Genomic DNA, 14,627 nt, shown 5'->3' on the forward strand with positions numbered 1-14,627 from the left:
GCTTCATAAATGGAACTCTCACACAGATATAATTTATTTATGGTATGTGTTAGAAATGCAAGCTTGGGCTGCTGTTTAAGACACTGCAGAATGTTGCAAAGGCAGTGAGTGCCCTCTCATCCCAGAATACCTTAGAATACATGGTAGTGCTCTGCACCTTCTCTTTACCATATTCCCAATGCTTAATTCTGGGATTTATGCGAATGAACTCTATCTATAATAGTGTTCCTGGAGTCTGTCTAGCTAACCACCTAAATACAGGCTTGCATGAGCTGCTTTGTTGCTGTGTAGCCAGTAGCACAAGCTAAATTAAAAGTTGGATGGTTATTTTATATTGTAAGTGCGGTATGTGTAGATCTGGTATGTTTATAACTAGAATGCTCAATGGACATTTAAAGCCTAAAAACTATAAAGTTTGTATTATCTCCGATCACGTGAATCATTGAAAATGATTGAATGTAGTATTCAACCAGGATAGTCACCAAATATATGGATATTAACAGCTGAGGGCTAACTGCAAATAGAATGGTGAGTGTGCAAGTTGGAAGATTATTAAATCCTTGCATTTATAGTTAGACAATTGAGATTTGTAAGAAAATTTGAAGACACTCAAAAAAAATTTGAATGCCCAGTGCCTTCTGGTATATGAATTTTTGATGAATACAAGAAATTTGAATGTCACAAAATTTGAGAACATCAAATTTTTATTTAAAGAATTATCAAAATACCAGACAGATTCTGAGACTTTAAAGATTGGGTTTCGTCACTGGTTTGCTGTATTCTCCCCCTTTCTTTTGGAACTTTACTTCATTTATTCCTTGCCCTCTATATTTATTTCTCCTTATTGGCTCTTCCTCCACTGAATGTAAACATGCTCAAGGACTCTTTCATTGTGTTTAAATACAAAACGGGTGCGCTCACAAACCTTTTTTGTCTCTCATTCTAGCCTCCATCTTTTCTTCTCTACAAGCCGTATTTTCTTTTACTCCACCCTTTCATTCCTCAACTTCCTGCCATCCGCCATGGCCCTGCCAGTCAAATAGAACTGTCCTGTCAGACATAAGACAGAACTTCAATGCCCAGATCCAGCTGACTCCTCGTTTGCATTCTTCTAGATGTGCTGTTAAATTGACTCTTTTATTCACTCTCCATATAGACTTGCCTCCCCTGACTTCTGTGAACACGCCCTTACCTGGTGTCCTGCATTCCTTTCTGATTGTTCCAATCCAGACCAAGAGGTTTTCTCTGCTGGCTTCTCATCTCTTGACCACCCCTAAAAATGTTTGTTTTCCCCTGGTGTTTCTTTTTATTAACAAGTACTTCTGGGCATATTTTAAATATTTCTCTTTTAGAGAGAGATTGAAAATTTCTCTGGCTCCTATCCTGGTGGTGACGCTTGGGGTGGGTTGAGGAAACATTATTTTTCCATTCCATCCCCACACTGGGTCACTGATAACAGAATATTTAAGATTTACCCTGCTTTATTTTCTGTACTTTGTATTCTGAAAATAGTGGGTAACCACTCCTTTTGCATGTATGAAACAATATATTGAATATGGTTTTCAAGCTAAATTAATCCAAAATTTTGACACTGCATGCCCACTAGAGATCACCACTGGTCTTGGATTCTTTAGATAATTTTATTGACTCGCATTTTGCGGTATACAGGTCAGTATCTCTAGACCTCTTTCTGAGTTTAAGACCTATATGTCTAACTCCTTCTGTATACCCAGGTGGGCTTCCCAAAAGGTCATTTGAATTCAGGATGTCTCCAAGGGAACTTGTTATCCCTCTTCCCCAAAGCATCTCTTCCTATAGTAGCCTAATTTGAGAAATATTAATAACAACCCTTTTCCATACAATGCCCTGATTACTCTGGTTGGGTCAGTTTACACATCTTTGAACTCTTAAGATTTTTCTTATCTGTCCCCTTCTCCTTTTTGGTGTTCCCGCCCTAATTTATGCCTTCATATTTCTCTGGTTTAGGTGTTTCCAGTATTCCTCTAACCCTGTGTCCGGTGTCCAATCTCTACCATCCACACCACCTCCAGGATCGTTTTTCAGAATGCCGTCTGTTGATGAGTTTCTCTTGTTTGAGATCCTTTACGTCTCCTAGTGGTGTTCTAAAGTAGTTTTTAGCTGCTTTGCATCATGATCTAACTTAAGAATCTAATGAGAGAAATGAAATGATTTTTCTCTCCAGAAAAAATGTTCGTACACACGTCATTTGCATACAGTTTTAGGAGGTTCACTCATGGATGTGGCTGATGTAATTCCTGGCTTATAGAAAAAAATTCAAGCTTCCTAGCAGCCCGTAGCACACAAGGCACATCAAATGGATACTGCTGCTTACTCCGGCTGAGTCCCCTCCCCTGTATATCTTATGATTAGGCCATATCAGATTCCTTAGCTTTTGTGTTTTTTTCATGCCGTTTCAAAACACATCTGTGCTTTTCCTAGACTTATTTGCATCCCAAACTGTCCCTACCCCTGGCTGGTTCAGGGAATACCTACCTGCTCTTGTTCCAAGACTGGCTCAGATTTTTACTTTATGAAGTCTTTGCTGATTTCTACTTCCCTTTTCCCTTCCCTGGCGAGACTTGCCTACTTCCTCTTTTGCGTTGCCTTCCCCCACTCTATGGATTCTGACTTGTATCGGAGAACTTGGTTGTTCTTATTTGTTTATATATATTTTTTTTTTTCCTCTGCTGTCTTTGTGCCTAGTGCCTCTGGAGTATACTTTTTCTCCTAAGAAATGTGTGTTGAATGAACACATGAAGTTATCAGAAGACATTGTCTTCTATTTCAGTGTAATAACTAGGTCTATACATGAACTTTGCAGAATTAGATTTTTTCTAAACTAAGTCCAGTGTAATAAAATTCACATGAAAATAGTGTGTTACAATTGTTGAAGAACTTCCTTAGAAATTTAAAGAAAATTAGATTCCAGTCTTGGCCCTTGTTCCAGTTAGGTCACATTGCAAACAACACAAAGTAATTCTAGCTTAAGCTGAAAAGGAACTTATGGGAAAGGCATTGGATAGCCCACAGAATAGCTGGAAAATTAGGTTAGGAAACAGGCAGGGTCCAAGGGAGACCTGACCGCAGCCTCACCCAGGGTCCGACCATAAGAATGGAACCATCTAGGATAGTGCTGCAGGAGCCACATCGCTGCCTCTGCTGAACTGATACCACCATCTTCTCCATGAATTATCTTTAAATGTCTTTCCGGTTCTAGTTCCTAGGTGGGAGCCTCTGACTTGGCCAAGCCAAGGTCCTACATCTATTTCTTAGGTACCAGGGAATTGGATAACAGGAGAGAAAATGTCTAACCTCTCTAAGCTTTTCCCTTGGGGGCTGGTGGATTTCTCTTTTTCTTTGTTTATTTTACCAATATTGACACAGTGTGGGGTTCTCTGTAGAAAGGAAATTGGGTTTGGATGGCAGGCAAGCAAAATAAAAAGGCAGATTCTGTTATACCACTGCTTCTAGGTAATATCTGACCTGAGAAATAATATTAGAAATATGATCTGATATTAGAAATAATAGACCTCGGAATTCTTATTTTACCTCTGTGGGTTTCCCTTTCCTTATTTGTAAATTTAAAATACTGTTGTCTAACTATTAAGTGGCAATAATGTAATAAAAGTATATCAAATATTTTGAGTTTTTCAAGAGTAAAACACCTGGTAAGACTACAATGGTGTAACTTTCATTCCTGTGAGATAAGCTGTAACACTTTTTTCTTTTAATTGGAGGATAGTTTTGAAATGCTTTTTTGAAGTTTATGTATGGGAACTTCTATTAAAGTTGAACAAGGTAGTCCAAAACCTATTGTTTGATTTATTGGATATTGTAATACAATTTGGTAACATTGCCCCTGAAGATAGAAACAGCAGAGACTTTTCACAGTTGATTTGTTTCGACAACCTAAGTAAATACTGCTATTAATAGCAACCATAAATACACTTTTAAAAAAGCATAGAACCATTCAAAGCAGGTTTTCATCTTCTTTTTCTTTTAATCTTTATAGCGCCACTCTTATTTTGTGTATTTCAAATTCTGCACGTGTTTTTTTTCCCCATTGTTAATCTTTCTAGGACATTATTCTTAGTTTGCTTATTATAGATCTTTTTTTCCTCTCAATTATCTGAACTACCTTTTACTGGCTATTTCTTGAGGTCTTAAAGAACTCCATATTGTTGTTTTCAATAGAAAAGAGTTATTTGCTAATTTCATAGTAAGATGTTTTATCTTATTTACCATTTGAAGCAACTGGTAAGATACATGGTAGGTAAAATAACTACTAAATTCCAGTCCAAAAAGTGGGAGTTGTATTGACTAGGGTGCATATTAGGATACCTAGTGAGATTCATACTAAAGTGGCTAAAATAACAGAGCAGAGGTGAGTGATCCAGGCTGGCAGGACAACTCTGTTCCACGTAATTATTTAAGGACCCAGGTTTCTTTGCTGCCCCCAGTAGTGGTGTACTTGTTTGCAGGTCAAAGCCTGCCATACTCATATTCTTAACCACAGAAAAGAGGAAAGAGGAAATTTATAAGAGACCCACAAATTGCACTTATAACTTCCCTTCATATTCCTCTCAGACTAATCATATGGTATGTTGAGCTGAGAAGGAGACTAGGAATGTGGTCTGCAGCTCTGGTCATGGACTGAGTTAATTAGGAGATTTTATTAGGAAAAAAAAAATGAGAACATATACTGGTTTGGGAGTGGGGGCATAGCTAGTGTTTTTGCCATGTAGGTGAAAATAGAGAAACTAGGGAGTGATATAAAGGAAAATTTACTTTTGATCTGAAATCTAAATAAATTCCTTATAAGTAAATTGAAGTCACATTTTTAGATTTCAAATATTTATTTTGGCATTAATTGAATAATCGGAGTCAATGGGAATATGTACTGGCATGTAGTAAACTTTAAACTGAAAAAATACTTTTATGTTTTTAGGTTTTACACATCTGTAAATAGACTTTTTTGGAGCCCTGCCAGCCAACTCAATGGCGTCCTCTACTACTGTGCCTCTAGGATTTCACTATGAAACAAAGTATGTTGTTCTCAGCTACTTGGGACTCCTCTCTCAGGAGAAGCTGCAAGAGCAACACCCTTCCTCACCCCAAGGTATTATATTTGGCTTATAGTGGTTTTATTAAGCAGTAACAATTACTTCATACATAAAAATACTTGTATCTAACTATTGAATATCTATGGTCACTAGATTAAATATTTGTAATATACTTTTAAAGAATAACCTCTTACCTAATCCCTTCCTGCCCCTTGACCTATTCCCAGAAGCAACTACTTTTCATGCTTTTTAAGAGTTTGATAATTTAAATAAATGCCATTGGTAAATGAATGTCATGAAAAAGTAAATGCCATACAGGTAAAAATGTACTAAGTACATATAAACAGAAATCTACTTGTTTTAAAGAGATTTCATACTTACCAAGAGATACATTAGAATTGCATAATTATTTTAAAATGTATAATACAATTAGATTCTTTGAATTGCCTTTGTTCAAGGATATTAGATTTAAACAATGGATTAGCAGAACTGATAGTTTTTAGCACAATTCTTTGTTTTGTGAAATTGTATATATTCTTCTTTAAGTAGTTTGTCAAAACAAGCTTAAAGTAGTTACTGGAGTCTTCATTAAGTTGTGACTTCATCATCTTAAATATTCTCATCATAGATTTCCACCTCAGCCATAGAGGTAGTTCTTATCTGCTGCTATTCTAGTTCCAGAAGAGATAGTGTTGTGAATTTGGAAATGATGGAATCATTAGCAGTTATGTTAGGAGGCAATGACAGAAGGTATCCTAACAATGCTCATTTAAATACTTATACAAATACTGGCATATTAGTGGGTGTGTTTAATTTTAAGATATACATCATTTTAAGTACCCCAATGTAGGTTGCCATTTAAACAGATTACATCAAAATGACTTTAAAAACTTAAGTCATTTGTGTTACCAAATATTTAATTATCTCACTTAATCTTACCAAACTCACGTAGCAACTCTTACTATTGTCTTTTAATATTTATCATTTATACACAATTTTGCATAGTTGTAATCAATTATTTGTGGATTTTTTTACTCATTTTTTTTGAACCTTTTTTACATATTTCTGTACTGTCTGTGCTTTCCTCCATTATTGTATTACTTACCTTTGTAAATGTCTTTTAATTTCTTTTTTTTTTTTTATTTATTCGTTTATTTATTTATTTATGCAAGCACTGGGTACAGTCAGAAGCATGGGGGGGTGAGAGAATTCACCAGAGCCAGAGCGGGGAGCAGAGCAGGCAGAAGGACCGAAGTACACTGCTGAGGGGAGCAGCGGGCGGCAGGAGAGGTCTGCGCACCAAGTGGGACCCTCCTCCGGTGGCCGGGGAGCAGCCGGGGATCGAACCGGCGCCGCAGAGGCTGCGGGCAGCTTCGCAACCCAGCGCTCAACTGCTGCGCCACCGGGGAGGCCCTTAATTTCTTTTATTAGTAGTACTGCTATATAATTTTTAGTTTACCATAAAAGGCTTTCACCTAGGCCACTAACACCAGTGGCAGGGCTTTAATTGAAAAGTTAAGACAGAATCATAATCAAAGGTTATTGTAAGAAATTTTAATTTAAAATGTTATTAATACACATTTAGCAATTTTGATACAGGGTCATGGCTTTTTTTCTTTTAAAGATGGATCTGGTGACTGGAATTCCATGTCATCTTTCTAGCATAAATCACATCTATTACCTATCGTTTTCAATATATGTTTACTTAAGATTGAGTAGGAACATCAAGATGCTTGTAAAATAGTGATTAAAGAGTAGTTGCAGATTTTTATGATTCCCCCCAATCTCCTATAGCTGTTCTCTCACCCATTTTGATAAAATCTTTTTTTTTTTTTAGTAAGCTAGCTTTAAAGCAGCTTCTCAAAGCATTTAATCCAGCTCTCATAGAAGTATCACATCTAAAAAAATAAAGAAGTATCAAGTCTCCTTGCATAATAATATTTCAGTGATGCCTATAATTTTAAATTATGTAATTTCAATGACAAAGACACCTTTCATAAAACGACTGGGAGATTGGGAGAAAAATAACTGTGTCTTGATAAGCACAAAAACTGGTGCAAATACACTGTAAAGAAGTCCGTTAGCTGCATGTGCGCAGCTTCCTGTGAGTGCACTTGGCATGTTCCACATGCAGGCTGCCAGAGGCCACTTCATTCAACACATCATTTCAGGGGAGGTTGGTTAAGGGTGTTTCTACTGGGCCTTCCTGGTGGCACAAAGGTTAAAGTCTCAGCGCTATCAAGGTATCACCAGTCACTGCAGCATGAGTTTGATACCCGACCAGGGAGCTGAGCTACATGGCGCAGCAGACCCCTCCTGTCTCGCCCACTCCTCCCCTCAGCAGTGTATTTCAGTAGATCCTCCTGTTCTGCTCTGTCTCTGGTGACTGCTCTCACTGCCATCCCCAGCACCTCTGGCCTGTACCCCAGCTCTTACATGCATAAATAAATAAAATAAATTTTTTAAAAAAAGTGTTTCTACCATACATTGCCTTTTTTTAGTTTTTTACTAAATCATCTAGAATCATACAGTGGAATCAAAAAGAGCAATATTTTTTTTTTAAAGATTTATTTATTTATTTATTTATACAAGCACTGGGTACAGTCAGAAGCGCGGGAGGGTGAGAGAATTCACCAAAGCCAGAGCGGGGAGCAGAGCAGGCAGAAGGACCGAAGTCCACTGCTGAGGGGAGCAGCGGGCGGCAGGAGAGGTCTGCGCGCCATGTGGGACCCTCCTCCGGTGGCTAGGGAGCAGCCGGGGATCGAACCGGCGCTGCAGAGGCCGTGGGCAGATTCACAACCCAGCGCTCAACCTCTGCGCCACCGGGGAGGCCCAAGAGCAATAATATTTTTATGAGAAACTTGTAATTTAAAATAAATGTGACCTATAGATTGTCATACCATGTATTATGTATTTTTAAGTTTTCATATATTGTCTTAAAATTAGCTATAACACCTGATATCCTGGATTCCAGGTATTTATCCTCAGCATCTACCATATTAGACTTACAGGGAGTCCACTTGTTATAGGGCAAGTTGAAGGGCACCCCGGGACACCCCTTACTTTAATTGCCTTCATAACTAACTATAGAAATGACTAAATGTTAGAAGACAGTTAGGCCTCTGGTTTGTCATACTCACCAAGGACATACAGGGATGCTTGGGGTTCATAGCAAGCTAGTGTTCTCAACAATCCAGCCCTCAAGACTAGATGCAGTACGGTTCATATAGTTTATCTCATGTGGCACTCAGTAAGGTTATTACCAGCAGAATCACAATTAGCAGGATGAGGCCATTCTGTGTGTGAATCTCAGCCATCCACCTCAGGGCCCCAGATTCAGTCAAGTGAGTAAATCCCAGATGGAGGACAAGTAGGTATTTTTTCAGACAGCGACTTAGTTTCCTTTCTTTAGCATGTATAGGTTATTCTACATAACCAATAGTATTCCTCCAACTCAATAGGAGGTTTGACTGTCATACATATCCTTCCCTAATAGGCCAATATGTGGCCCAAGACCACTCTGTTACCCATTATAATGCAAGCAAAAGCACTCAGACATGCTTTCTTCAAGATTTATGCCATTTCATTGACTGTTGTAGCTAGAGTTAAGGATAGATTCCTGGTTATTATCTGGGGCCATAAACTCCAATACCAGATATTAGTACTTGATCTGCTGTATAGTAGTAGCAGGAGTCAGTGTATCCTGCCTTCTTTGCCTGAGGAGCCAACAGAATGAAGCCCAAGGGTGGTGTCATTGACTCTTAGGAATACTGTCCAGAAAAGGGTTGGCAAACAGTAGGCCTTGTAGTTTTAGGTTTAATTCATTAAGGAACATCTACAAGTCTGCAGCAAAAGCCAGTTCCCGAAGCTAGTCATTATTTGATAATATTGGTTGAATGTTCTTTTTCAGAAAAATTTCAGTTTCATTCTTGAGTTCAAAAGTTGCAATAAAACCTTACCACTTTTTAGCCATTAAATTCCTGTGTGGTAAGTGTATCAGGATATTCAACTTCCTTTTCTGACAAAAGTTCTTGGAACTGACAGTGATTAAGTTTATGATAGTAAATGTTTACTGTTGAAACTCCAGGTTCATTAACACACAGTAGATCCAAGTATCTTCACAGTACCTACTGATGAATACTATTATGAATAAGCCATCAATTTAAGTAACTTATCCTTTTACAGTCTTTAAATTTGTCCAACTAATAAAGTTTTTTTCTAGTGTACACATATTTTTGCCACCATCACTAACACATCTTAGATTCTACTTCAGGTTATAGTAAATTAGTGCTTTCTCAATGTCTTTGAAAATATTCTCACCTGTAATTATTTTGTGCAGACTGTGCCAATTCTTCAGTCACTTCAAACTCGGCATTGACTCCTTGAATAAACAACAGCTGAGCAGTTTCAGACATCTGTCATTGAATCAAGAGCCAAGGAAAACCACTCAAAATTGTTTGCTTTGTATTTCATTTGACTATTGATATTCTTCCCATTGTCCTCAACTCACTGAGCACCTGTTCTCTCCAAAAGACTAATAATCTTAAACATTTATTTTTTTCTGGACACATTTCTTCAGTTGCTGCAATTGAATATGATTTAAGTAACTCAGCATCAATAAATGGCTTTCCAGGTGAATGATAGAGCCATTTAGAAACTTACTTGGTTGCAGCCTCATTTTCATTTTTTATTTTTATGAAGAAATTCTACGATGAGATGTTTCATTTTAAATTTTCCAATTTTTCTGACTATTGCTTTCCTGTGATTTTTTGAATATTGTGATGAGTGCTTTATAGTGTGGTAATGTTAATGTATATTGTGTTCTGAGAACACAACTATAATGTCACTGCGTGATAAACACATACTTTGCCATCTAATTTGATAATAAAATAATCTGTACTCCATTGTACCTTAAAATGCAGGATATTAAAAAAAAGGATATTCAAAGTCCACTTTTCTTGTTTTGACATAATGGGTATACATAGGGAAATAAAAGTTGTGGTATGGCAGTATGTGTGGTAGTTGAAGTGTTGTGTAGCTGTGGTTACATCTCTACAGTTTGTAGTGTGCTGAGCAGCAGTGTGAAGCCCTGAGAGTGCCACACACAGTCTGCCACTCATGCTGCCATTGCAGCTCACATCAGCCTAAGATCATCTGTGAATGAATGAGAGTGGCTGTTGGCACTGAATTTCCTATATTTAATGTCACAAAAAACTTTTTTTTTTTTGAAATTTACATTTCAAAAATATAGAAACCATTCTTAGGTCAGGGACTGTATAAAAACATGTAGTGGGACAAATTTTACCCAAGGATCAGAGTTTCCTGACCCCTGATATGGAATATCAGCGTAAGAAACATTTATTACTTTTCGCCTCATCATTTTTTTTTAAAGATTTATTTTTTTAATTTATGCATTACACCTCTGGGGTGTAGGCAAGAGGATTGAGGGTTGAGAGGATTCACCAGAGACAGAGTGGGGAGCAGAACAGGCAGATCTACTGAAATACACTGCTGAGAGGAGCAGCGGGCGAGACAGGAGAGGTCTGTTGCGCCATGTGGGTCAGCTCCCTGGCCAGGATTAAACTCATGCTGCAGTGGCTGGCAAAAGCTTCTGAGGGCTGAGATTTTAACCCCTGCACCACCAGGGAGGCCCCTTTCTCATCATTATTGAGAAACATATTCCATTATACACAAAACTAAATGCTATTTCTTTTTGGTATTACTACAAAATCTGTCTCTTTGTCCCTCTAATCTGTAATCATATTTTTTATTAAAATATTTTATATTAGTAACATATATTTGAAAATGTTTAGGAAAGTGAAAAAAATTAAAAAATAAGAAAAAATCCTGTCACTAAAATTATGAAGTGTTAATATTATTTCAAAACATTTTTTATCAGTACATATAAATTTGAATTTATGGTTTACAAAAATAGGATGCTATATATGCCATTTTGTAATGTTTTAAAAATTAATAATGTATTTGATCGCCTGTCCATGTCAATAAATAAATATCTACAGTCTCCTACTCTAGGACATTTAGTACAGTTAACTAGTATTTACTGGTAAAAGTTCATCAGCCTTCTTTGGAGTAAGTACATAATAATCCTTCAACTACTCTACAAATTCCTTAAAACTTTTATTTCTAGTTTCACTTACTTTTCCAAAACCTTTTCCTTACTAGTTAGAGCCTGGTAGGTTTAGAAAAACACTGTTTAGTGGAACTTTTCATAATGATGATAATGTTATTATCTGTCCAGTATTGCAATCACAAGTCACACATGGCAATTGATTTCTTGAAGTGTGACTCTAGTGTGATAGAGGCACTGAATTTTTAAGATAGCTGCATATTAATTGGCTAGTAGGTGCAATATTAAATACACAAGTAGGCTAGTAGGTACAATATTAAATACACAAGTCTAGAAGTCAGTTTTATTTTTATCTTCTTCTGTAAGCCAATCCCTATTTTCATAGTAATTTGTTAACAATACTACCTGCTACCCAGCCTTGAAACATAAGTTATATGTTTAGCTCTTATCTCTGCTTTCTGCCTTCTTTCTTTGTTTTTGTTTTTTTAAAATTTTACTTTTCTGCATGCAAGAACTGGGGTACAGGCCAGAGGTCCGGCAGTGGGGGTGAGAGGATTCACCAGAGTCACAGTGGGGACCAGAACAGGCAGATTGACTGAAATACACTGTTGAGGGGAGCAGTGGGCAAGTCAGGAGAGGTCTGTGCTATGTGGGTTGTTCCCTGGCCGGTGATCAAACTCGTGCTGCAGTGGCTGTGGTTAATTCATAGGTTGTGTCTTAACCCCTTGCACCACCAGGAAGCCCCTGCCTTCTTTCATTGTCAGCTATTACCAGTTGCCCCAATATTGTGGCCATTCTCTCATATTTTTATAGACCCTTTCTCATTATTGCAAATGTGTCCTAATTCTTCTTCACTTTATGTCTTTTCCATCATACATTTTGCATGCTACTACACAAAGATTGTGCTTCCTAGCATTGCTTCTTTTTTTATTTTATTTTTTTTAAGATTTACTTATTTATGCATACAAGAACTGGGGTACAGGCCAGAGGTGTGGGGGTTGAGAGGATTCACCAGAGGCAGAGTGGAGAACAGAACAGGCAGATTGACTGAAATACACTGCTGAGGGGAGCAGCAAGCAAGACAGGAGAGATCTGCCGTGCCATGTCGGTAGCTCCCGGGCCAGGGATCGAACTCACGCTGCAGTGGCTGTGGGCAGCTTCATAAGTTGCATCTTAATCCCTTGCGCCACCAGGGAAGCCCCTAGCATTGCTTCTTGCTTTGAGAACCCCCAGTTGATCCCTTTTCGCTAAGGCTGCACTACTAAACTTTAATCCATTTTCATGATCTGGTCCCATTGCCTGTTGTGTCCTTTTTTTTTTTTTAAAGATTTATTTATGCATACAAGAGCTGGGGTACAGGCCAGAGATGTGGAAGGGATGAGGATTCACCAGAGACACAGTGGGGAGCAGGCAGACTGACTGAAATACACTGCTGAGGGGAGCAGCGGGCAACACAGGAGAGGTCTACTGCGCCATGTGGTTTTTCCCTGGCCGGCCAGGGATTGAACTCGTGCCACAGAGGCTATGGATTGCTTCGTAGTGCAGTGCTTAACTCCTTGCACCACCAGGGAGGCCACCTATTGTGTCTTATCTGTTTTGCTTTGAACTTTAAACAAACCATGCTTATTCCTATCTGTATCTTTTTTCTTTCAAGTTGAACTACTACAGAATGGTAGACTTTTGGTAGTCTACCGTTGGTTGTAGTGATTACTGCTTCATTGGTAGTGACTGCTAAGGCTTACCCATATCTAATTCTTCCATCCTTCCTGGGCCTATGGTAAAATTGCATTTAGGCAGGGCCATGTGACTGTTCAGTCTTAGCCAATGAAATATGAGTGGATGTGATTTGTTGTACTTAGAGGTGGTAGCCAGTATGCTTTCTCCCTGTGTGTGTGTGTGTGGATATGCAGGGGAGGGACATATGTTCCTTATGCCATAGTTACAATAAGACATGACTATGTCTTGACTATGTGGAGCAGTCTTCTGCCTGCAGCAGGTTAGATGTGTACATCAGGGGGAAGTGCACCTTTGAGTTTACTTGCTGAAATTTCTGGCTTTATTTGTTATTGCAGCATAGACTAACCTTTTCTAATTAACATATATCACAAATAGACATGGTAGGGTGACCAACTGTCCACTTTGCCCAGAACAGCCTCATTAAGATGTCAGATAAAAAGTTGACTCTTAAATTTAGACTATTGATCTATTTGAATTAATTTTTGTAGCGGTGGGAAGGGTCCAGGTTCATTCTGATGATAGGAATATCCAGTTGTCCCAGCACCATTTATTGAAAAGGCTTTTTGCCCCATTGAATGGCACTGGTACTTTTTTAAAAAAGTCAATTATCCTTAAATATGTGGATTTATTTCTGGTCTTTCCATTAGATTCCATTGATCTGTATGTTTGTTCTTATATTATCACCACACTATCTCTATTACTGTAGCTTTCTAGTAAGTTTTGAAATTGTGAAGTATGAGCCTGTGAGTCCTCCAGCTTGGTTCTTTTTCAAAATTGCTGTGACAGTTCTCTGTCTCTTATAATTCTGTTAGGAATTTTTTATTTTCCTTTTCTGGAAAAAAGGTAGTTGGAATTTTGATAAGGGTTTATATGGACTCTGTAGATCAATTTGGGGAGTAGTGCCATCTCAAATCAACTTTCCAAGACAGACTCTTATAACCCCATCCCAAATGGTGATTTAGAATCCATTAGCTGGAGGTGTGTACTGTTCATGTTTATGTCAGTCTGCCGGGAATGCCAGATGTTTGGTTCTCATCACTATGAAACCAGACTTTGAGTGAGTGCATGATAGATTTTCCATGCATTCATCTTCTTCAAATCTCTCCTCCCTCAAATGTGTCTCCCAGTCTGCAGGATACAGGGTAGGGGTGGGAGGTGGGTGTTGGTAACGTTAGAACTTGAAAGCTGTCACTGTGACTGACTATTTTGGAATTTGTTGTTTTAAAATCTCTCTTACTGGTATCATTTGGGATATTTTTCTTTGCTAGTGAATGAATAATTGACACATTTGTTGGCTGTTCAGTACATGGTTTGAATTTGATTATAATTACTTGGATTGTCAGGACTAATTGCCTATGTTCTTATTAAAACAAAGATCATGGAGCCCTACTTCAGACCTGCTGAAGCAGTGGTGCATCCCAAAACCTGGGGGTCTGTATTTTTAATATACTTTCTAGGTTCTGCAGCTTGAGGAACCATAGATTTAGAAAGCAGTGTGTTCTAGAAGATTTAGCCCAATACTATTGTTCTAAACTTGTTGATCCAGTATTCACATTGCAAGCCCTTGAGTCTATTTCAGGACCAGAATATAACTATTGCTAACTTTTTATTGGACCTCGAGATGGGTGAAATTTAGTGTGTTAAAAGTCTGTTTATCTTTAAAATAGTTCTCTCTGGGTTTGTAGTGTAGGATTTAGCCTGCATTGGTGCTACTGCTT

The 14,627-nt window shown here is 38.0% G+C and overlaps 1 protein-coding gene across 3 annotated transcripts in view; it reads left to right on the top strand.

Moving 5' to 3' along the window:
- Window positions 1-5,019: 5,019 nt before the first annotated feature.
- Window positions 5,020-14,627, top strand: part of BCL2L13 (BCL2 like 13) — a gene marked incomplete at both ends in the record, with an annotated part of 51,209 nt that continues 41,601 nt past the window's right edge. For all 3 annotated transcript variants that reach the window (XM_084254793.1, XM_084254794.1, XM_084254795.1), the window contains one exon: window positions 5,020-5,140. In XM_084254793.1, coding sequence (XP_084110919.1) covers window positions 5,020-5,140 — 121 coding nt within the window. The remainder of the gene's footprint in view (window positions 5,141-14,627) is intronic.

The sequence above is a fragment of the Talpa europaea genome, assembly GCF_964194135.1.
Source record: "Talpa europaea genome assembly, chromosome: 15".
Classification (NCBI taxonomy): domain Eukaryota; kingdom Metazoa; phylum Chordata; class Mammalia; order Eulipotyphla; family Talpidae; genus Talpa; species Talpa europaea.